At 40.0% G+C, this 22,772-nt stretch overlaps 4 protein-coding genes across 5 annotated transcripts in view; 2 read left to right on the top strand and 2 right to left on the bottom strand.

Annotated features, from left to right (window-relative positions):
• The first annotated feature begins 533 nt into the window (after positions 1–533).
• Positions 534–2,210, top strand: timm8a (translocase of inner mitochondrial membrane 8 homolog A (yeast)). Its single transcript, XM_042493171.2, has 2 exons — positions 534–734; positions 1,534–2,210. The coding sequence occupies exons 1-2, from the start codon at positions 624–626 to the stop codon at positions 1,693–1,695; spliced, it is 273 nt and encodes a 90-aa protein (XP_042349105.1). The 5' UTR covers positions 534–623; the 3' UTR covers positions 1,696–2,210.
• A 32-nt stretch (positions 2,211–2,242) lies between these two features.
• Positions 2,243–9,316, bottom strand: LOC121947961 (magnesium transporter NIPA2). The gene is made up of 7 exons (XM_042493170.2): positions 9,181–9,316; positions 7,458–7,562; positions 7,030–7,162; positions 6,168–6,224; positions 5,753–5,843; positions 4,413–4,573; positions 2,243–4,320 (listed from the first exon to the last, which is right to left on the bottom strand). The coding sequence occupies exons 3-7, from the start codon at positions 7,160–7,162 to the stop codon at positions 3,686–3,688; spliced, it is 1,077 nt and encodes a 358-aa protein (XP_042349104.1). The 5' UTR covers positions 7,458–7,562; positions 9,181–9,316; the 3' UTR covers positions 2,243–3,685.
• mars2 (methionyl-tRNA synthetase 2, mitochondrial) lies at positions 8,957–12,908 on the top strand. The gene is made up of 3 exons (XM_042493492.2): positions 8,957–9,523; positions 10,440–10,774; positions 11,663–12,908. Exons 1-3 carry the CDS (start codon positions 9,166–9,168, stop codon positions 12,839–12,841), a joined length of 1,872 nt encoding a protein of 623 aa, XP_042349426.2. The 5' UTR covers positions 8,957–9,165; the 3' UTR covers positions 12,842–12,908.
• A 722-nt stretch (positions 12,909–13,630) lies between these two features.
• Positions 13,631–22,772, bottom strand: part of med12 (mediator complex subunit 12) — a 34,366-nt gene continuing 25,224 nt past the window's right edge. Inside the window, exons 29-43 of one of the 2 annotated variants that reach the window (XM_088080900.1) lie at positions 22,180–22,346; positions 21,828–21,989; positions 21,414–21,615; positions 21,098–21,207; positions 20,815–20,950; positions 20,043–20,192; positions 18,579–18,944; positions 18,319–18,460; positions 17,974–18,179; positions 17,285–17,359; positions 16,322–16,548; positions 15,541–15,724; positions 14,721–14,924; positions 14,183–14,264; positions 13,631–14,061 (exon numbers count right to left, since the gene is read on the bottom strand). In XM_088080900.1, the coding sequence (XP_087937026.1) occupies positions 14,024–14,061; positions 14,183–14,264; positions 14,721–14,924; positions 15,541–15,724; positions 16,322–16,548; positions 17,285–17,359; positions 17,974–18,179; positions 18,319–18,460; positions 18,579–18,944; positions 20,043–20,192; positions 20,815–20,950; positions 21,098–21,207; positions 21,414–21,615; positions 21,828–21,989; positions 22,180–22,346 (2,451 nt within the window). In that variant the 3' untranslated portion in view covers positions 13,631–14,023. Of the gene's footprint in view, positions 14,062–14,182; positions 14,265–14,720; positions 14,925–15,540; positions 15,725–16,321; positions 16,549–17,284; positions 17,360–17,964; positions 18,180–18,318; positions 18,461–18,578; positions 18,945–20,042; positions 20,193–20,814; positions 20,951–21,097; positions 21,208–21,413; positions 21,616–21,827; positions 21,990–22,179; positions 22,347–22,772 lie in introns of both variants that reach the window. The other variant, XM_088080899.1, reaches the window with a different exon arrangement.

Below are 22,772 nucleotides of genomic sequence, written 5' to 3'. Positions count from 1 at the left end.
TTTTAAAATGAATCTCACTAATGTTGTTAAAATCACATAGCCTAATTTTAACGAGCAGAGCCATTCAGTGTCACATATTTGAGTTTTAGAATGATTACCCTCCTGGAGAGATTTTCTTTTTAGAAGAAAACTATTGTCTTATATGTTTATTAGTACATATTAAGATCTTCATTTCTATCCCATTTATGAGTAAAACAGGCTCTATTCTGAGCATTTTTGGTAAAATGTGTTTTTTTTTTATTGCATAAACCTGCAGAGACAGCCTCAACCACAAATCTTAAAAGGTTTTATAGCTTACAGAATTGCCACAACTATTAAATATGATATTTTAATACATCCAAATTTGTTTAAAAAACATTCTTTTTTATGATTTATGATATTGTGACATTACAGTTGTTCCACATAATAGTTTTTAGGGGTTTAATCAAATACACCTATGTCATGGCTGTTATGAAAAATTACGTATGTATGATGACGACCGCCGTAAGAAGAACGCGCTCTGTAATTGGTTGAACCACTTCCTGTTTCCCGTTGTCCATACATACACGTGAAGGTCAGCTTTACAGCCATAAGGCATTCATAATTGGAACAATATTGCTATTCCAACCACTTTTTGGAAAAATATGGACGGCCAGGGAGCGACAGCCGACCCTCAGCTTCAGCATTTCATTGAAATCGAGTCTCAAAAGCAAAGATTTCAGCAGCTCGTGCACCAAATGACGGAGGTTTGCTGGGTAAGATGAACTGTAAGCTAGCTGTGCAGCGCTGCAACTGGTTTATTACACATTTGTCTGTGGCAAGAACCGATAGGTAGCGTGTCTTACGTTCACATAAAAGTTACAGATACTTGTTATTTGCTGTGGTTAAATAATGATGTCCAAATGTCCAAATGTCCAAAATCAAGCTACGTGTGTAACCCAGAGCTCTCAATGTGTCACTCCGGGATTAGGTCATATACAGTTAGCGCTACCTACGTAAACCAAGTGAAAAAACTAAAGCGCCAGCGTTATTATTTTGAACTCCTGGTTGTAGCCATGAATATATGTGTGTTCTTCCAATTGTCTACTTTATGCTCGGGGCGAAGAAATGTTTTAAAAACAAATGTTTATATCAAATTTCCAAGGCTGCGATGACAATTACTTACCCGGCCTGCTAGCTAGCTCCGCGGAGCAGTGTGTGGAAATGTTGCATTTAAAAGTTGGCTCCGTCCATGGCTAACATTTTATCACGCCACACTGAAAGCAGACACCTCCGAAGTCACGAAAATACATCGAGTTCCCAAACTGTTGCTTTATAACGAGGTTAAAACACTTTTTTAACGTCCCTCCTCGGTTTGTAGTTGGAGCGTTTTGCGACGGAATCATTTCAGTAACGTACGGAGTGAGGTCACAGCTGGGGCAGGCACGCGCTAATTTCCTTCAATTTAACGTTTAATTGTCACGAGCTGTTGCGCCACATTTGATGCACCATTTGTAACATACCAGGTATCATCCGTTGCATATTGTTTGACTTGGTCTCCGTCTCTGTCCCCAGGAGAAGTGTATGGACAAACCCGGGCCAAAGCTGGACTCAAGGACGGAAGTGTGCTTCGTTAACTGTGTGGAGCGATTTATTGACACCAGCCAGTTCATCCTAAACAGACTGGAACAGACTCAGAGGAGCAAGGGCTCATTCTCTGAGACCATGTCAGACTGAAAACTGTCACAGAAAGAACTGACAAGACACACGGGCCCTGCTCCAGGCCATTTTGTCCTGACACAGCTGTCTGTGAAGAACTTTAAACTGGAAAAAAAAGACATCATCATGAAGTGTTACTTTTGATACAAGTGCCTCAGATTAACACGAAGTATGGGTGTAGAAGTCTAGGGTTGCATTTGTCCTCCACTTAGTGGAATTTAAGTGTTTAAAACGCTTAGATTGTGGTCTGTTGCCAGCGTAGACCTCATGTTATCAGTTTGTAAAGTCAGTTCACGGGTCAAACTGTTAAGACTGAGCTTGAATGTGTTAAAATCTGCTGCTGAGAAAGTGGATTAAGAGACTGCAGAAGGATGGATGCATCTGGGACATTCAGCTTCATTCAGCTGTTTTTGAAAACCTCACGGACTTCACAACACACACTGCTGTAATTTAAGGGAACTAATAATGATTTGACCGAAAGCAAAGTCGAGCAGTTCTGGACTGTACATATGCAATAAACATAATGCCAAATATTTCTGTCTCTTTTGCAAAGAGTGCAGTCATGTTATCTTGTAGTTATGTTTTAATCAGCATTATAAAATACACAAAGTTAAGTTACATCAGATATGTTACAGTTTGGCACATGTTGGGAATAAATCCACACAGGAAAAACATTCTTTGGTGAAGTTTGTATATAATATTGAGGTAATACAGTAATTCATCCGAGGAATTACTCAAACTTGTTCATCGCCAACAGATGATTGAAATGCATTCAGGGCAAATAAAGATTTTTTTTTTTTTGCCTTAACACTGGTTTTAAAATCATACTATTGTACCAATAAGGTGAGAAGTGCAAACCTGTGAACAAGGTTATTGTTTTGAGTAACAGAAGGCACATTCTGGTTTATGCAAGCGAATTGTCAACCCTCAATTAATTTTTTAAAGTTGATATACTGTCAAAAACTATTCACAGCAGAGCAACAAACATTCACACTGATATAAATTATACTTAATAATATAATTTTGTCCTGTCTTTTTTTTTTAAAGATGTGGATGTACCATCATGTTCAACTAAGAACATCAAATGTATGAAATCCAGTGTGCTGACAGGAATGTTTTGTTCACTTGTTTGTTTTACGCAGTGCATATTGCTTTATGTAAGACAGAGTTAAAACTCAAATTAGATAAACCATCTTGTCACTGACTGAGTTCACATGCACATTAATATTCAACTATTATTCAGATGATGACAATATTGTGAATTTGATATGCATATTGCGTTTGGATGTTCAGAAAGAGGCCTTTTTCCAAATGTAGAATTTTCTTATAAAGACGTGGAATATGCGGATACTATTCAAATTTATCTCTGGGCATAAATACAGCGTATTCTGAATATGTGCCTCAATTGGGATTTTCACTGCAGTTACGGCCTCTTGCTTGATTACAGTCAGCTCTGTGCATTGTCATGGATTTATTGTATGCAAGCCAACAGATTGGAAGGGTTGTGATGCATACCTAAATTAAACATCTATTCTGGTTGGAAGGAGAAATACATCTGCCTTTAAAACATGATAATGACTAGATATGTGCAATGTCACAATGCCGACTATTTCAATAACGTGGTTGAAGGAATAAAATAGGGAGGCTGTGTTTGCATGGCTGACCAAGTCCACCACTGTGGAGAACCTTTTAGAAAAAGTTCCTAGTTTGACACAGAGTAAAAATGGCACAAGCGGCTCCAGCTGGTTCCCTTTACCACATTTTGACACAATAAGAAACTTGGTTTTAGATGGTTTACTCAGAGTATCCATGTAAACGGGAATATTAGGGGAACACTCATTTCATAAGCCATGTAAACAGCCTAGTAGAAATAGTCTTTTTTTGGAAAAAGGGCAAAAATCTGAATATTTAGTGCAAGTAAACATAGTCACCGTAAAGCTGTGATTTGCATTAAAGCTTAAACTGCAATAAGTCATTTTTCTCAGCAGTGACAAGACTATTGGTCCCCTCAAGGAGTCCTCTGATGTGTACCCCAGACCCCCTTTGAACCTCCCTCTCTGGGCAGTTTCACCTCATCCTCTGCTTGTGTTTCGTGGCTGGGAAGAGCCACATAAGGCTGGTGCCCCCATGGGAAGCCCTGAGGACCCTTCCTCAGGTAGAGTGGGAGGGAATCACAGCTAAATGTAATGTCCTTGAAGGCGTGGAGGAGAAAGATTCCCAAAATGATGGTGAGGAAGCCGCTAATTGTCCCCACTATTCCATCAGTGGTCATTCTCAACCATTCCTTAAAGAGGATGGCTGAGCACGCCATGACAGAGGTGGTGAAGAAGACGTAGTATATGGGCGTGACTATGGAGGTGTTGTAGATATCGAGGGCTTTGTTCAGGTAACTGATTTGAATGCTGACGCAGATTACCAGGCAGATGACTAACGCCCAGAACAGGGGTTCCTTCAGCACTGCTGTCCCAGCAAACAGCTCCTTAATGCCAATGCCCAGGCCCTTGACACAAGACACAGACAGGGAGCCAATCACAGAGCAGATCAGGATGTAGACCAGCACATTCTTCTGTCCAAAGCGCGGAGCCACAGCAAAGATAAGAACCAGGCTGCTTCCCACAACGCACACAGCAAACACAATGAAACCTAGTGGGAGCATTCAAGAATGAGTTAGTATGCTGAAAAAACGTTTCCACAGCGTGGTTAATCAGATCACACTGATGAGGAGCTGGTCCTACCTGGGTCTTTGAGCTTCTCGGCCATGGCGCTGAGGGAGGCGACCTCCTCCTCCTGCGGGGCGTGGATCACCATCACTGTGGAGCCCAGGACGCACAGCAAACAACCAATTTTCCCGTGCACGTTAAGCCGCTCATTCAGAAAGTAAGAGGAGAGCACAGCACTGGAAGGAGAGACATATGTTTCAGACAAAGAGAGTGAGCTCAAACGTTGCTACAACATTTTAAAGAGGTATATCTGCTGATTTTCCATTTGTTTGTTTTTTTTCAATAAATTTCAAGGAAAGACCAAAACCAGTAATTCTACAGTGTGCGCATCAATAATTTCTGATTTCTCTGTCTGTGACTCTCATCTACAACTCAATTTGTTCTTAGTGACAAAGTAAGTCTAAAAAAAGCCTGTATAAAAATATATTTAAAATTGGCTAAATTATTTCCCTTAAAAGCTGGACACTGTAGTATTTAGGAAATGTTGCTCAAACTAGAGTAAATAGATATTAGGCTTTTTCACTGCAGATTTAGTGCTCCAGCGCAGCACTTCCCAACCTAGGGGGTCCAAGCTAAATCTTAGGGGCCACAAGATTTTTGTCACACAAAACTAGATTCATTTTATTGACTTTTCTTTTGTAGTCCTTCACCCCCAAAATGACCATTATACATGGTCCTCAATCAATCAATAAATCAATATGTTCGCCATTTTCTGTGGAGGCATGTGAGACAAATGTTTTCTTCACAAAGTCGAGGTAACACAGGCATGACTAACTGATTTACAAAAAGACATTTTGTGGGTGAAGTACTTCTTTAACTGCTCACCGTTCACTTCCACACTAAGGCAATAAACTGTGATAAGGTGTCAAAATTAGACATTACTTTGACCTCCTCCTAAAAGGGTCCAAAGGTGAAGCTGACTAATCACAAGATCATTTAAACCCTCAGAGGATTCACAATCCAAAAAGGTTGGAAATCCATGTGCTTGTGAGTATATACATCACCAGGATGGTGTATATGGGACTGACTCAAATTAAACTGCCAGTGGCCATGTTCATGTTGATGTCACCCAGTCAAACAGTGTCGTTCAATTATGCATTTTCCGTAGCTTTTGGACAATAATAGAGGTCTAACACAGGGGGGAATAATCTGTATAAGGCTTTGCTATACAAACAGTGGCTGCTAGTGGGATCAAATCATTATTAGTTTTGATCTTTTTAAGGGATTAATTGATTATAAGACAAGATATAGTATTGGAAAGGCTAGGAGTATCTGTAGCACACTGAGCAAAGATCTGATAAGTCATCATAACATCAATGGCATGAAAAAATGCAACAAAAAAAACAAACAATTACCTTACAAGTACACTCAGTGCTCCAAGAGGAGTCACCAGTGTAGCCGGCGCAAATGCATATGCAGCGAAGTTAGCAGCCTCTCCAGTTCCCACTAGAATAAAAACAAGATCATCGGTATGCACATTATCCCAGCTGGTGCAGCTGGTTAAATTTTGAAAATCATTCTCCTCCAACCCACGTGTGCAAATGTGCTCTTTGGAGGAATGTGCACTTCAAAGCTATGGTGTGGGCGCTGCCTCAACTGCAACGTCACCAGCAAAAAATACCAAACCCACAAGAGCTTCATTTCTACTTTGAAATACAAAGACCACAATGTTTCTGAGCACAGCTGGTAAGGAGTGTCACCACATGAAAAAAAAAGCAGCTGACCACTTTGCCCATTTTGCAAAACTAAGTCAATAAATAATTCACTTACTTGAAATGAGTCCTGCCCACCACAGCCATTCTTTCAGGTAGGCATACCCCCCCTGACCTGTTAGATACAGAAAACAAAAATGGAGTACATGTTGTAGTTACGCTTATAGGTTGCTCACTTAAAATACTGCCTGATTGAATGTAAGCTGAAGGCTTAAGCTTCCTTTAAACACTTTTCAAAAGGTCATGTCATGTTTACACAGACAAGGCTAATGCCCACATCTTCTAATTGTTCTTATGTATCCATCAAGACATATCTTCCTTCCCAGTGATGTCTACATACTGACTGTATCCAGTACCATGGTGGAACATAACTAAGCACATTAACTCAAGTGTGTCCAAATACTTGTACCTACTCTTAACTCTTTGCAACCTAAGCAAATTGTTTTGATTTCATTCAAAAATTAATTTCCAAGAAAATTACCAGAAAATACACATAAAGTAAGCCATAAATCAAACAAAAAATGAACTAGAGAAAGTGCTGAAAATATTTTATTTTCTTTAACATAATTTTAGGTATACAATTATTATAATTGTAAATTTAGTTTTCTAGTAATTTCCCCCCTTTTGGGGTGATTTCTCTCTTCTCTCTTGTAGTTTGCGGGACACTGGTCACTTCCTTTTCCCCTGTGTTTTCAAAAGAAAACAATTCAATTTGCTCAGTTTTGAAAAGGTCATAATGCTAGACACAAGAAAGCTGACGTCGATCAGGGTTAAATACAGCATGAAAAGTAGCTACCTTTAAATAACGTTACTTGTGTTACTTTTATTTACTTATTTTACATCTCTCAGAACATTTAAATTTCAAAATAACATTTCAAGGCTGCTAAAGTTAAGTTTCATTGTGATGGCTCTCGCAGTACCTGCTCGCATTGATCCCTTGCTGGCCAATCGCAGCAGGCCTTTCTTCTTCAGGATGAAACTGGCACCGATGAAAGCGCTCGAGCTCACAGCCAGAGAGAGACCAATGTAAAAGTCCAAACGGTTCACTTCCATCTGAAATAACGTTAAATCACAAAATAACGTCCCAGCGTTTGATTAAAAAAAAAGATGACGTCTACAAGAAACGGAGCTCTCGGGAACTTGTCATTAGTTGAGTAACAGGCGCCCCATGTTAAACATCACATGATAAGCTTACTCTCCCAACTGCGAAGACGTTAAACGTGGCTTTTTAGACAGCTAGAGATGCCGAGAGATTGAAAATGAACGTCTTATCTGAGTTAATTTTGGTTTAGTTAAGTTAAATACACTGTTTAACTGCCGCTACAACTTAGTTTCTAAAGTGTTTTACCTCCGTTGTCACGTCAACCCCATTCGTCGTCTGACATACAGGAAGGAGAGGAGCAGCTGATTGGCTGGCCGTCACCCGGCACTTCCGGGTAAATCACCTAGGCAACTAAAGAAGGGAGGAGACTTTCACATATGTGTTATTTTTCTCACCCACAGTTTTGGTTAATAAAAATAGCCTATGTATAAAATATGTCACGTAAATGGAGTACAAACACACATGAGAGCACAGATAACTGACATTTACACAGAACATAATAAATAATAATAAATGATCGATAGAAAAATATATTAATAAAAATGTATCAATACATAAATCAATTAAAAAACAAATCAATACATGTATCAATAAAAATATATTTTTTAATGTACACGTACAACTGAGTCTTAGAGCTACAATGAGGATTTTTTTAATTTTGAGACTTCGAGAATAAAGACCTAATATTATGACAAAAAAGTCGTAATATTACAAGAATAAAGTTATAATTTTGGGATAATAAAGTTGTAAAATAACGACAATAAAGTTGTGATTTTACGAAAAAAAAAAGTCATAATTTTAAGAGAATGAAGTTGTAATAATACGTGAATAAAGTCGTATTTTTATGACAAAAAAGTCGTAATTTTACGAGAGTGAAGTTGTATTTTTACGAGACAGGGGATATTATATTACAGAAATAGACAAATTGCCTGCAACCTGCATTAGTTTTAGTATGAATGCATTTAGTATTTCAGAATATATTTTTTGTTTTTTTGTTTTTTTTTGTCCATTCTTTGTAACATTTTATTATAATTCATTTACCCTGTCTTTTTATATTGCATGCGTATGCCTTGTCCTGTGATCTGTCTCAGCTCTGTTACACTATTCTTCTACTTCGAGACCTAAGGATATTGGCTTGATGTCTTTCAAAAGCATAGGTAAGAAGCAATGAACAACTTATAAAGAAATGACACAAAAAATTGTAAAAGTACAAAAAAAAAAATAGCTGAAAATTGAAGAAAAAAGTGAAAAAGAAAAGACCCCAAAAAGTGCTTAAAAATAACAATACTTCTCTAAAATGATTTATAATTATGATAATTCTAAATATATATTTTTGGACATTTTCTCTCGCGTCTTTAAAACTATTTTCCATCATCTATCTAGCAGTTTATTGCAATTTGAAGAGCAGTTCCTGTCAGGATGCTCAATGCCGTTTTTATCGTGTTGTCAAATAAATCAAACAGATTTCCTCAGCTTTTGAAGGTTAAAATACTTGTTAAGGTGTCTGAGCGCAGAACAAGAAAAGTGATGTTAATGCAGGTTTCAAAGGGTTAATAATGTTAAAAAAAGGGCTTCCCCGACCCATCCCCATAAATTCAAGAGATTCTCTCGTTAATAATGTGCTGCTTGACTAGTTTAAAACGTCATGTCAGGCCAACTTTAACCGAAAGAGTAAATAAAATAGACAACTCCTGCAGCACGTTGCAAAGACCGCCCTCGTAACCTGATTGGTGGTTGGTGTTCGTTGCGCATCATGCAGCGTTTTGATTGGACATAGAACCCGGAAGGAACGCTAACCTTGACAAGCAAGCAAAACTCATGTGCTGCTGGTTGAGGAAAATCGCTTAAAATTCAAATATTTCTGACAGTTTAATCGATAATATTAGGTAGGATGACTCTAAGATATTCCAGTAATTTTCCGATAGTGGTTATTGTCTTTTAGCTTGCAAAATGAATGACTAGTACTTACCAAATCATCACCGCACTCTCGGGACTAAACATCGTTTGGGTGACTTCATGTGGCATCACCTGCTTTAAAGCGATGAGGACCTCCTTGCTGTTTGTCACCAGAGGCTGTGAGGCTCTTCACAGGTTTTTCTCACCAGTTTCAGCTCTATGGAGACATCAGAGGGTCTTTGTGTTGAGACACACGAGCACACAGTCCCGCAGAGACGACAGGAGTTACTACATAACCACTCCCATCTTCTATGTCAACGCTTCTCCTCATTTAGGACACTTATATTCAGCGGTGATAGCTGACTGCTTACACAGGTACAAGCTGCTGCAGGGCTTCAACTCAAAGTTTGCAACAGGTAAATGCTCCATTCACCAAAATATATGAAACATTTTAGTCTATTGATTGCATGTCATGCTCACTATCCAGGAACTGACGTTTTTGTCACATGGATCTCTAAAGCCTATAGCATAAATAAGGGACTGTGCTTTATTGTAACTTTTTTTTTAATCTGGTCCCTCCCTGAAATTAAAATAATACTTTTTCCTTGAGAGCTAACATAAATAATCATATAACAATAAATTTCCAACATAAATAATCTTATAATAATACATTTCCAACATAAATAATCATATAATAATAAATTAAACGTTGAATAAACTGATTTTGACAAAGGATGCGTTCGCCATGCAAGTTATCAAAGACTTTTGGAAACTTGACAAACTTATAATTTCTGTTTTTACAGTTTCTGGCTATAATAAATGGCGTAATTACAACCATAAAAGTGACTGTAATAAACCACATCTTCCCCCAGGGATCAATAAAGTATCACTGATCGATTCTGATAAGTCAAAATAAAAAAACACAAGTCCCTTCCCAGTGCTTAAAAAATACTTGACATGCCTCCCATGTTTTATAACAACCCCTTAAAAATTATGAACAGTCCCTAAGTGCACAGAAATTATAATATGTATGAAAATGGCATTTATAATAGAACTGGAGAGACTGACAGAATTGGCACATTTTAATAGTAAATTAATAGTCATTTTTTAAAGCAAAAATGAAAAATATTTGTTGCTTCCAGCTTTTCACATATGAGAATTTGCATCTTTTTTTTCTATTTTATGTCATTATGAGTTAATTATCTTTGAGGTTTTTGGTTAGATATAACAAGCAATTTAATGATGTAATGTTGGGCTCCGGGAAATTTGGGTGGTCACTTTTCTCGAATTTTCACATTGAATTGTAAAACACGCTGTTATCTTTCATTTCAGGAACAGACGAACACGGCTTGAAGATCCAGCAAGCTGCTGAAGCTGCAGGAAAAGAGCCCCTGACCTTCTGCACCGATGTGTCTGACAGATTCAAGCATCTCTTCAGCAGCTGCAGCATATCGTACACAGACTACATAAGAACCACCGAGCAGAGACACCGTGACGCCGTCAACCATTTCTGGTCAGTGCTCTGGAGCAAAGGGCTCATCTATAAGGGGAGTTATGAAGGCTGGTACTCCACACAAGATGAAAGCTTCCTCACGCCGTCGCAGGTGGCTGATGCTTTGGACTCTTCAGGGAAGGAGATCAAGGTATCGCTGGAGAGTGGCCATAAGGTAATTCAAACGAAATTGAGATAATAGCACAAGTGTGTTTTTATAAAGTAAACTTTAAAGCACACCTCACACATTATGGTATGTTTTCAGGGTTATATCGGCTTTAGCTTCATGACTAGACATTTATAACAGAACGGGGGCGTGGGGTTGGAAAGACGATCACAGGGCCGGGAGGGCCTGAAAACAAGGTGCCATTCTTATGGCAAATGTGGAATCTGGTGTTTTTTTGTTGTTTTAAAAGGACTAAAATTCAGGATTGCTCACACTCAAACGCAATAATTTTGAGCATTCTTGTTTTAAAAAAGTCTCTCAAGTTCCTAAAGTTTAAGAAAGTAATATGAAGCAGCCTGGCTCGGTCCTACACTTAAAAATCTAAAGGTCCAGATACACCAAACCGACATCAAAGAACCAGTGGTGTTGAATGCTGACAGTTGCGTTGCCTCACGTTGCCGGTGCCACAGCCAAAAAGTTGCACCTAAACACACAACAAAGACGACAGCCAATGGAATAGAACAAGATTTCTTTGATGTCACGCCCTCTTGACTTTGTTTGCTTTCCTCACTGTTTCTCATTTTCACATTGTGCATGGAGCTCAGCTGCAAATCAGTGATTTCATTCACCAACAGACTTCGCCAAAAACTGGGATGACAGATGCTCCCCAATGGCCAGACACTGACCAACAGCTGACCGTAGGCTTTGTGTCTTAGGTCCCTAAAATTCCCAAATTAACATTACTGATTATCTCATCCTGGTCTCGTCAAGAAAGTGAAAAGTCATTTTCCCAAAATATGTCGTTTTTCCTTGAAACAGAAATCAGATCACACATCCACAGCTTGTGCATTATTACTATCTCAATTTAACTTCAATCACGTCTTCATTATTTTACAGGTGGAGTGGATGAAAGAGGAGAACTACATGTTCCGTCTCTCTGCATTTCGGTCTCAGCTGCTCGACTGGCTCAGAGGAAATCCCCGGGCCGTACAGCCTGAGCGTTTCTACCAGGATGTTCTCCAGTGGCTGCAGGAAGACCTTCCCGACCTCTCAGTCTCCCGCCAGAGAAGCCGCCTCCAGTGGGGAATCCCTGTGCCGGGTGACGCTGAACAAACTATCTACGTGTGGCTTGATGCTCTGATTAACTACCTCACAGTAGCCGGCTATCCAGATAGACACGACCGATGGTGGAGCGTGGCCCACCACATCGTTGGAAAGGACATTTTAAAATTTCACGCCATCTACTGGCCGGCTTTTCTTCTGGGAGCCGGACTGCCGCTGCCGCAGACGATACATGTGCACTCTCACTGGACGGTCGGAGGAAAGAAGATGTCGAAAAGTTTGGGTAACGTGGTGGATCCTCTTGAGCGATCACAGATGTTCACAACGGATGGTATGAGGTACTTTCTTCTGCGTCAGGGTGTCCCAGACTCAGACTGCGATTACACCGACAACAAAGTTATGAAGCTGCTGAACGCGGAGCTTGCTGACTCTCTGGGAGGTCTGCTGAACCGCTGCACAGCTCCAGCTCTAAACCCAGCTCAGGTCTACCCTTCTTTCTGCCCTCAGTCCTTCCCGACTGAACAGGGAGGCAGGGCTGTGGCTGAAGATTACCACATGTTGGATGCTGTGAGAAACCTCCCCGCTGTGGTGGAGCAGCACTATGAGAGCATGCATGTGTACAAAGCTCTGGAGGCCGTCACTGCCTGTGTGAGGCAGACCAACGGGTTTGTGCAGCGTCATGCACCGTGGAAGCTGGACAGGACGGACAATAAAGACCAACGCTGGCTAGACACAATCATCCATGTCTCTCTTGAATGCCTGAGGATTTATGGGACACTCCTCCAGCCAGTAGTGCCAGGCGTTTCTGACAAGCTGCTGTCCAGACTCGGGGTGCAACCAGGCGAGAGGAGCTGGGCACATGTGAGCTTCCTGCCGAGACATCGGGGAATGGACTGTCCCTTCGAGGGGAGAGCACTCGGATCTGACTCTGGAGTGCTTTTTAGTCGCTTGGAAAATCAGAATGTAGACAAACAGAAACCTAAGAAAACAAAAAAGGCAACAAACTTGAAATGAGGGATTGTTTTATGTTCCCTGTACACCGATTCCACCGGTGAAGAAATAAAACCTTTCACTAAATCTCTCAGAAGTGTTTCACTGACCCATCACTCTCTGATAGTTAACTGTCAGGGCGTGACAACCTATACCTTTAACAATAGTATTGGTGAGTTTACATTTAGGGACATCTCGTATTAACATTATTTTAACAGTGGACATTTTTACTTGTCATAGCAGTAAGGGAGCAGGAGCATCTTCATTTGAAATTATATAAATTAATTTCATCTGAACAGGAGACGTTAAAAATTACTTAAAACACAAACGACAACTTGGTATAAGGAAACTTTGAATGTGTCACTTAAAATAGTCTCGCATCTAGTGGTGAAGTTGCAGATTGCAACCAACTTCTCCAGTGAGCCAAGTGTGTGGAAGAACTACAATGGCTGACGCAGAAATGGGATTAGCCTTACCGAGATCCAGCTTTTTGAGCTACTGCAGAAAACACATGGCAAACTCCGTGGACGAGGATCTGCTCTGTGTGTAGACAAACAGCTCATTTTAAGGTAATGAAAACACAACAGGTTATCTTCAGATGGTTATACAAAAAAAATAAACACTTATGAAAATGATCCTAAATTTCTGCCAATGTATCTTCCTAAATCTTACACACTGGACCTTTAAAACTGATTTCTTGCATGTCAGCAAACTTGTTTGACAGACAAATCCTTTGATCTCCACTTTATGGTGAAATACTTCATTGACAGTTTTTAAATACGGTACACAAGCAGCCAACACAAGTACAAGACATAAAAACTGACATGATTTTTTTAATGAGAAATACACGAAACTGAAAAAATTGTACAAATTGAAATAAAATAAAAAAAATTGCATTATTCTTATAATTTCTGGTACTTTTTTACATAGACTTTTCCATTATTAACCATTATCTGTTTACTTCAGAGCAGGATCCCTCCTTCGGCAATCCATAATTACACAGCTGAAGTCGAGATATTTTCTGATCGGTGCCTCACTGGTCGAGATGGGATTTGGTTCATCGGTTTGGTGGTCCTTTGTGCCTTGAACAGTCTCCCCTCCCAACGGCCTACCCGGGACTGGACACATTCATCTGCCAATCTACAGAGCTGGGCCTCCTCACATACAGAGGGCCTGTTCTTCACACACTACTAAGAACGAGCACGATCAGTAATATGAGTTGGTGCCCTGTCCTGGTTGTGTATCTGGAAAAAAAGTGGGGAAGTTTTATTATAAAAAATTAAATCTGTTCATCGTGACACAGAGATGGAAATAATGACAGCACATAAATGAGGGGAGGATGACATTTAAAAGTTTTTGACTCACTTGATAGTTGCTGTTGCAGCTGTCTGACCAGAGCTGCAGTCTGCTGCTGCTGTTGAGTTTGCTGCATTCCCTGTCGTGGGAACTAAAACAGAGACACACACATCGTTATTACATCAATTTCTGATGTTTTAAACATTATACAAGTAACACCGATAGCAAACATTCAGCAAAATGTGATTTAGATTGATTTTTAGAATTGATTCCCAACATTTTAGGCAGCCGATGATGTTCACTGATTATAGCGTACAAGGAGAATACACCTAACATGCAGAGTTTCAGTGTCCTCAACAATGTCCCCGATTTTAAGAGTTGGCCACCGAAAAGCATCTAGTTTAAAGGCAACGTGATGACTTTTATTGTTAGTTTTTAAAAAGTAGCTGTTTCATTTCTGGGTGTCAGAATATCTTCAATGCACCAAAAGGAGGCTTCAAAGAAATCAATCAAAGTCAACGTAGTAAAACTGTCTGTGACAGACACCACTACTAAAAATGTCTGCTAACACGAGACACTAAAAGAACCCAACCTGGACCGGACCTACCATGGGTTGCTGTGGGGGCAGTGGCTGCATGCCGAGGCCCTGGTTCTGTTGCTGTCCCGGAGGTGGAACAGCTGACACCTGCTGCTGCTGCTGCTGCTGTGGAACCTGCTGTTGAGGGGGAACCTGCTGGGGCTGGACCTGCTGTTGCTGCTGCTGTTGCTGTTGTTGCTGCTGTTGTTGTTGAACTTGTTGGGCCTGCTGCTGCTGTTGTGTTAACAGGAAAGAAATAAAAGTTAGTGTTTGAGGTACAGACATTTACATTTTTTACTTTTATTTACTTGTAAAGCACTCTTTAATTAGGCTTCCTACATCTTGAGGCAAATTAAATGTAGAAAGTTTTAAGACTTTTTTTAATGCAAATGAAATTTAAGAACAATTTTACAATAACTTAAACTGAAAAGAAAAAAATATGGACCAAGCTTTCTTACAGAGTTAAGAACATTTTTTTCCCAAACATATTGTAACGGTTCAGTGAAAAAGTTAGATGTGTTTAGAATTGGCAGATATCTAGCATTTGTAAATGAGTTTTAATACTGATTTTGTGTGTGACACTCTGTATGTGGGATTTTTCTTTTTTTAATGTTACCAATTATTTTGTGATTTTAAAATGCAACATCAGGAAAAGGCAATTCATAACATCCTATCTCCAATGTCTTTGCATTTTTAAGACTTTTAACAGACTGATTTTAGACATTTTAAGACCAATGAAGGCCTTTTTTTAAATTAATGTATTCAATGCCTTTTAAGACTTTAAACACACAAACAGCCTCGAAATAAACTCAGCCCCGGCATGGCTACAAATGATGATGGAGTGACGTACTCTGAGTGCTTGTTGTCTGAGGTACTGCTGCTGTTGCTGTGCTGCCTGTTGCTGCTGCTGTTGCTGCTGCTGTTGTTGCTCTGCCAGCATCTGATTAGGCCTCAAGCCTGGGTGGACGCCCTGTCCTCCCATGTGACTGAGACCGTGCATGATGGGATTCTGCTGGAGGGGCTGGTGGGCAAACCTGAAGTTTATAGAACAGGAAGAGGACAAATAGTTCGACATGTGTGAACACCAAAAGCAATAATAATAATAATAATAATAATAATAAAACAATATCTATCTATCTATCTATCTATCTATCTATCTATCTATCTATCTATCTATCTATCTATCTATATCGCACTTTTAAAAGCTCAAGCAAAAACTGCTTCCCAGATAAAAAGGTTTACAGAATAAAATAAGATGTCAAAAACCCATGTAGCCCCCCCAGCCCTCTTATGACATAACCAACATTAGGAACATTAAGAGCGTTTAAGCACAAATAATAAAATAGCACTGCGCACAAGAGCATATGAGGGTGCAAGTTCAAAAATGCTATTTCCTAAATAAATAAATAAAATTGGGATAAGAGAATTAAGCCCATATAAGCAGATGAATATTAAGAGTAAAAGAAATAACCATGTGTATAAGCAGATAAGACACTAATAAAGGAGATGATCTCATGGATTTAAAACAGGTGTGTGGAAGTGATTATAACAATGTGAAACCTCTGCAATCTGGCTTTAGAGTGCTGCTAGGCAGCTAACAAAGCAGCAGCCCTCGTTGCAGCACGACTGACCTCTGTGTGTTCTGCATATTGTGCGCGTAGCCTGGAGCCTGCTGGTGAACGTAACCACTGGGCCTTTGCTGCATTTGCCGAAGAGGATCCACCACAGCTGGGTTGGCTCCAGGATGGGAGCCCTGGAAGTTTTGGTTCCCATAAGAGGAAGGAACTATACCACCACCTTGGGACGGATGCTGCATCCCCATGTGTGATCCGTATGTGGTATAGCCCTGAGATATGTTCTGAACAAGCAGAGACAATGTTGATTAAAAGCAAGACAGAGAAGGACACCGTTATTGATTTATTGACTGTGTCTGTCTGAGTCAGGATTATTTATTTTCAGAACTCATAGGCAAGGTAGATACACCTGTGAAGACTTTTCTGTGTGAAACATGAACACAGAAAATGATTTGACGATGGCTGCAGCATGAACAAAACCCTGTTTCAACAGCTTTTTAAAATTCTTTAGCATTAGCGTGTATATTAAGGTGTCACATGATCAGTGCGGGGAATCACACATTACAAACTAACATGTTACTGTAATTCCACTATTTTTGGAGGTCACTACTAATGTATTATTTTTTTCCAAATAAATAACACAATTACTGAATTTAAATGGGTTTGTAGTGAAGCGCAGATCAGGTAACCTGCATTGAGTCCCTCCATCCTGAGTGTGTTTGAGAGAGAGGCAGAGCGAGACAGAAATAGGCAAAGAGAAGGTGGAAGGTCACCTACTGCGTGCAGTGTTTTCCGAGAAACATTGGTAATCAATCAATCAGCATTCGCCTGTAACTGCACATAAATGAAAGAGCTCGAGCAGTCTGAGGTCCCTGTTCTGAAAATATGGACTTTATTTTCCCCTGGTTGAGATTAAGGACAAAAAAGGCCTATAGTGGTGTGTTGTAGTCTTGGTGCAGGTTTTAAATCGCAAATGAATTTTATGGAAAAACAAAAGAAAAGCAACAAAAATACACTTACCTGAGATGCCTGCATTGAAGTATATGGTTGGTTCGGTGTTATTTGTCTAATCTGCTGTCCTAACATGCTCTGATTCTGAAAAGAGTAACAAGAAGTCAGCGAATAGCAAAGAGTCAATGTCCTCTACCAAGTTAGAGGGCATTCTTGGTACTTAAAACAATCAGACCATCCTCTTTTTAGACTTTAAACTGAATTTAAAATCAGATATCAAACAGAGAATGTGCTCCATCTTGAAAGCTGCTCCTTTTAGTTTAGTTTAGTTTTTTCACATAATACTAAGCATGATGAGGATAAAACATATAAATGTGCATGTGAGGGTGATGTAGACACCTATACTGGTTTATATGAAGACCACACCCAGGAAAACATATTGATAGTAAAATGCAAGCAATCAAAACATCAATACGTTTAGTTGATAAAAATTTAAAACTCACAATATAAGTATAGGGTTAAAAAATAAAAGTGCAAATAATCATTTTGAACATTGATCATTCTTGATCCAAATAAGATGTTTTGACAGCAGAACTTTTCAAAAACTCTTTTTGTGCACAGACGATGACACAGAAGAATTCAGTAAATGAACATTTTCATTCCATAAGATAACTCTGCGATATTTTATAGATGGTCACCTCTACCTGACTATCAGGAGTAGCTTGACCTGTCAGCGCAGACTAACTCACCAGTCTGACCTGTAGCTGCTGCCGCAGTATCTGGCCCTGTGGCATGGTAGGCTGGGGCTTATAACCCATTGGGTATTGCTTGTCCAATCCCATCATGCCGGGCATGCTTCCCTGCATACCGGGCATCATGCCTGGGTAGTTGGGCCGAGTGGGCATCATTTTGTTCATCTGTGGGTTGCGGACAGGTCTGTATGGAGGTTCTAAACCTGGACCTCCTGTAGAAACAAAAATGGCAAAAACCACAATCACAGACAAAGTTTCAACCAAAGAAAAGCTTTCTTTAAACACTAAACCAGTGTGTCATACTGCTACTGATGAAGATGATAATGATGGGAGAATACACCATGAACTGACCTGGAGGTAGAGGCTGGTTCTGTGTGTACATGCTCATGGGCTGCTGGCTGTAGGGTAGCCTGCCATATGGGTGGTTCTGCATGAGCTCAGGAGGCATATTAGTCCCATAGGTCACACCGCCTGGTGTACGGTTCACATAGTCCTAGAAAGAAAAAGGTATAAATATGAATTACTTTTAAATCTGATTCCAGCATTTTTTGGCCAGTCCACTAAGTAAAACTAAATTATTATAATGTCAAAAAATGATAAACATAACTGACCTCTGTCTTTGCCGACGGAGGTTTCTTCTTCTTGTTGGATTTCTTCTTGGTCGAGTCAGAGGAGACGGCGGGAACACTCTTCTCTGGCTTCACCGGCTCTATCATCTTCTTCTCTTGTTCCTGGGAGACGGGTGTAAGAGGCTCCTCCTCTTCAGGGGGCAGGGGCAGCGGCTCCAGGTAATAGCTACGAGGTTTGGGCTTCAGGTGGGTGTGGTAGAGAAGAAAACGCTGCTGCTCTTCAAATTTGGTGACCTTGCGGTCCACGCGCACCGTACCAAACCAGCCCCAGGAGAGAGGGGCAGAGTGTTTGAGACCCTCAAAGACATCCCAGGGAGAAATCTTCTGTTTGGTTGATACTTGAAGGCCCTGGTGACACAGAGACACAGTGATCTTATTTAACTTAAGATCAAATGTGAAGATAATGTTGAATGCTCAATTGACTTCAAGTGTTAATGGAAAAAGTGTTCCTATCCTATATATAATCCTATAATATCAAACATCCCACGATACTGCAGATGGCTTATGACTGTTTATGGCCTTGAACGAGGGAATTATGTTATTAAGGTTTCAATAATTTCTCTCTACATTCTGTATTATTTTCCTCCCACTCAGTTACTTAATATTGTCTCTACACATATTGGAATTCACTGTAAACTTCTTAATTTTGTTTCTGCATCTGATTTTAAAGATGGAGTAGAGCTATGTGATATCTATACCTCACATGAAAACTACTTTTGTAGAAATAATAGTACACCCTTTCAAAGAGCAATAAACTTTATCTTACAAATTCAGACACTGGACTTGGAATTTGCGAAAAATATTTTACATATTATTAAATAAATAATTAACATTAATTTAATGTCTCTTGGAACTAATAAACAAGCTTAGTGAAGCCTCGGGAATACCACAGTTACTTCAGTAAACTGAGCCGGGCGTTTTGCTGGTGGATGAACAGAGTGGAGGATGAAGTTGTTCAGGGTTAAAACTACAACTGTCAAACTTTTTGGCTCATTGTCAGGTGGGGGGCAAGCCGATAACTATCAGGACTGTGCATCTTCTACTCCAAAAGTGTAGCTGCAGGCTACTGGTAAGTTATGCTGTGTCGTCTATGATTTTTTTTTTTTAATTTGCACAAGTGAAGAGAGGGAAAAAGGGAGAATCGCTGCCCCCAGGTATTAAAATCTTCAGGAACCCTGCTGTTTAATTTTGGCACCATGCTGGCTAAAACGTTGGCAAAATTCTTATGTAGACAAACACATGTAAACACAACGGGCAATATCGCTGTCAGAAAAATGATCAAAGTTGTGTCCATATATCGTACGATAAGTCATAGCTTGAGTTATCATGACAGGCTGAGTGATAAACAACTAATCGTACAGCTAAATATAGCTACAAATCACACTGAAATGTGTAAAGCTTTGCAGGCTGATGTCAAGTTACATCAGTGTGCGAGAAACCACGTACCTCCTTCTCAAATCCAGCGATCTTGTTCCCCTTTGTGTCTATTAGTGAGCCCTGAGGTTCACAGGTTATGACATCCCGGGTTTGCTTGGGCAGTGGCAGAAGCTGGCGAACCTTTTCCAAACTTTCTGACTGCCGGTCCCCAAGCTCTTTCTGTGGAAATAAGAAAGGTTCATGGTTATGACAAATAATCAGATTCAAATTCAGAAAACTTGTCTGTCGTCACAGAAAATCATCTCAGACGTGGCTCAACATACAGTGCAAAACAAATTCAGACAATAAATGTACAGCATGTGTTCCTTAAAAAACTAAGTAAATACCTAATACAATAATTTAGACAAAATACAAATCATAATATGCTACTGTTTGAAAAGTTGCATAGTGTTTATGTAGATGTAGATATAGTGTTTGTGTAGCGTTTATGTAAAAGTAATTTTTTTGACTAATTTCTACATAAATATATTCAACATCTTTGAAATAAGCTAATCAAGGCACATGTAGTTAGAATATACCTTGACTAAGTGTACTTTTGTACACAAGGCGACAGTGCTATCCCTTTATTTTGTTAACCTGAAATTGTTGTGGTTTATCACTTTTTAACACATCACTATTTATCATTTATATCATTTTTAGGTGCCCTTTTATAACTTCCTAGACTTCAGAGCACAATAAAACTGAGTTGACAACCATTCTATAAATATAGGAAAATACTACATCTTAGAGGCAGAATCACATTTTCAGACTCAGCAGAGTGAGAGAGGTGTGCTGTCCTTACCCTAAGCTTCTTGACCAGGTTCATATAGGCTCTCTTATTTTCCTCCATGCTGCCCTGAGAGATACTGGACATGTCAGCAGCCAGTGTGCCGTTAATCAGCACACTCAACATGTCCAACACTGTCGTGAAGAGCTCACTGTTGGAGAGAAGCCAAACATTAAGAACCAGGCAGACTGAGTGACTTATAACTGGCAACAGAATCTGTGCTTAGAAATAATAATTCAAATGTCCAATTAAAAGGAATAATGTGTGGAATGGAGTTTTCTCTTTAAGCAACACTCACTTATTTGACTGCATGTCCACTGTGCCGCTGCTGATGATGTCAAGAAGTAGTACCGCCCACTCAGTGGTCTGCTGGGTGCTGCGCTGCACCGTGTCAAACATGCCACCCACCTTGTTAGGAGAAGAAAAAGTACAGTTATGTATACAGTATGTATACAGTATACAGTTATGTCCTGATTAAGGTTCAAAATGTAGAGCCAAAAGTCAACATGCACAACTTGTACCTAACAAGAGTACAAGACTTCTTAGAGACTGACTTCATATTGCAAGGGATGCTGTGCTGTAAAAGCTGGCTGTGGTGATCAAGAAGTTCTTACAAGATTCAGACGTAGTTTGAGAGCCTCGTGCATCATTTGCTTCGCCTTGCAGTCGTCCTGGTACTGGTCTTCTCTCCAGTTGGTAACAATCTGCTGCACTTGGCTGTAGAGGGAAGTGAGAAGGCCTTCCCTCTGTTCATCCTGCCCCTTCAGGCAGGTCAGCACCAAAGACAGGAACGGCTGCTGGCTCAGCAGAGACATACTGAGGAGGGAGAAATAATTTAATAAAGAGGAAATCATGTTCAGATGGCTGGCTGATTTTATTTTGAATCCTGCACAGCCTGTGAGAGGGGCACAAAATGAAAATGCCTCTTCTGTCAGACAGTTTGTCAGACACTAGCAAAGTGACTTTTACTTTGTCGAACGACCAGATAAATCCAATTTATTCCAGTGCTGAAGAAATATGCAATGTACCTTTTCTGTTTCTGCCTGTCCCTCTCCTTGCGTGAGGAGGAGCCCAGGTGCTGTCCTTTCTCCAGCTCCTCTCCTGCTGCCTTCAGCACATGGCCCTGAACTGAGGTGGGCAGCTTGGCGATCAACGGAGCCACCAGCCACACGCCCGATCGCTCTGATGAACTGCAGCACACGGCGCAAACAAAACACGTTAGATTTCAACATCACTCACTATAAACAAAAACAAATAAAGGAAAATAAATGTTTATTTCAATTTAAGGTCACTGTGAGCATTTTAGCCTGTTGTTGAAAAAATAAAAGCAAAGAAACTTGTTTAAGAAAAAGCCCTTGGAGGAGACAGATAAGTATATACCTTAAAATTGGCTTCATCTTGCTGGTGGTGCTGTTGTTGTTGTTGGATGCGGAGCCACCTTGTGCTGCTGCTCCGTTCCCTGAAGGGTTACTGGAGTTCATCTCAGCTGATTTCTGAAATACCTCTATGGTGGCCTTGGCTATGTTCTCCAAGAGCGAGTAAAGCTCCTGTTGGAAAATAAACCAGAAATATGAAGATCAATTTAATAGGTTCATTTCACACCTACCTCATTTGGTCTGGACCTTTTTGGACTTTTCAGTTTGATCAGAACCAAACAGACAAACCTCGTTCAAATTGGATGGCTTGGACTTTCAAACCTATTACAGTAAGTTTTGGCAGGTTATGGTCGAGTAAGAAGAGTAGCGTAGTGCATCAGTAGGTGGGTGGTTTCCGTTACAGATTTGTGCACAACTGAAGTGTTATTTTCAAAATGCAGACAAAACACAACTGTGAGATGACTGTTTCCACAGAGCGATGTAATGCGACTTCTGCTCTCACAATAACATTCCAAGAAGCATGGCGACGGATGTTTCGAACATTAGCAGCTTTGTTTCTGTTGCAGCCACTGCACCAGCTGTCATTATTTCTATCGA

Source organism: Plectropomus leopardus, chromosome 8 (genome assembly GCF_026936395.1).
Source record: "Plectropomus leopardus strain MGB_pleo_1.0 chromosome 8, ASM2693639v1, whole genome shotgun sequence".
NCBI lineage: Eukaryota > Metazoa > Chordata > Actinopteri > Perciformes > Serranidae > Plectropomus > Plectropomus leopardus.
The sequence above is the reverse complement of the archived record's forward strand: the minus strand, read 5'-3'. Positions and strand labels throughout refer to the sequence as shown.

Excerpts from the sequence above, each read along its gene's own strand:
- LOC121947961 (XM_042493170.2), bottom strand. The coding sequence starts at position 7,162 with ATGGAAGTGAACCGTTTGGACTTTTACATTGGTCTCTCTCTGGCTGTG. Across the intron at positions 6,225-7,029 it reads CAAGGGATCAATGCGAGCAG|GTCAGGGGGGGTATGCCTAC; the intron begins GTACTGCGAGAG and ends TGTATCTAACAG. Across the intron at positions 4,574-5,752 it reads GCACTGAGTGTACTTGTAAG|TGCTGTGCTCTCCTCTTACT; the intron begins GTAATTGTTTGT and ends CTCTCCTTCCAG.
- mars2 (XM_042493492.2), top strand. The coding sequence starts at position 9,166 with ATGACTAGTACTTACCAAATCATCACCGCACTCTCGGGACTAAACATC. Across the intron at positions 9,524-10,439 it reads CAACTCAAAGTTTGCAACAG|GAACAGACGAACACGGCTTG; the intron begins GTAAATGCTCCA and ends CTTTCATTTCAG. Across the intron at positions 10,775-11,662 it reads CGCTGGAGAGTGGCCATAAG|GTGGAGTGGATGAAAGAGGA; the intron begins GTAATTCAAACG and ends ATTATTTTACAG.
- timm8a (XM_042493171.2), top strand. The coding sequence starts at position 624 with ATGGACGGCCAGGGAGCGACAGCCGACCCTCAGCTTCAGCATTTCATT. Across the intron at positions 735-1,533 it reads AAATGACGGAGGTTTGCTGG|GAGAAGTGTATGGACAAACC; the intron begins GTAAGATGAACT and ends CTCTGTCCCCAG.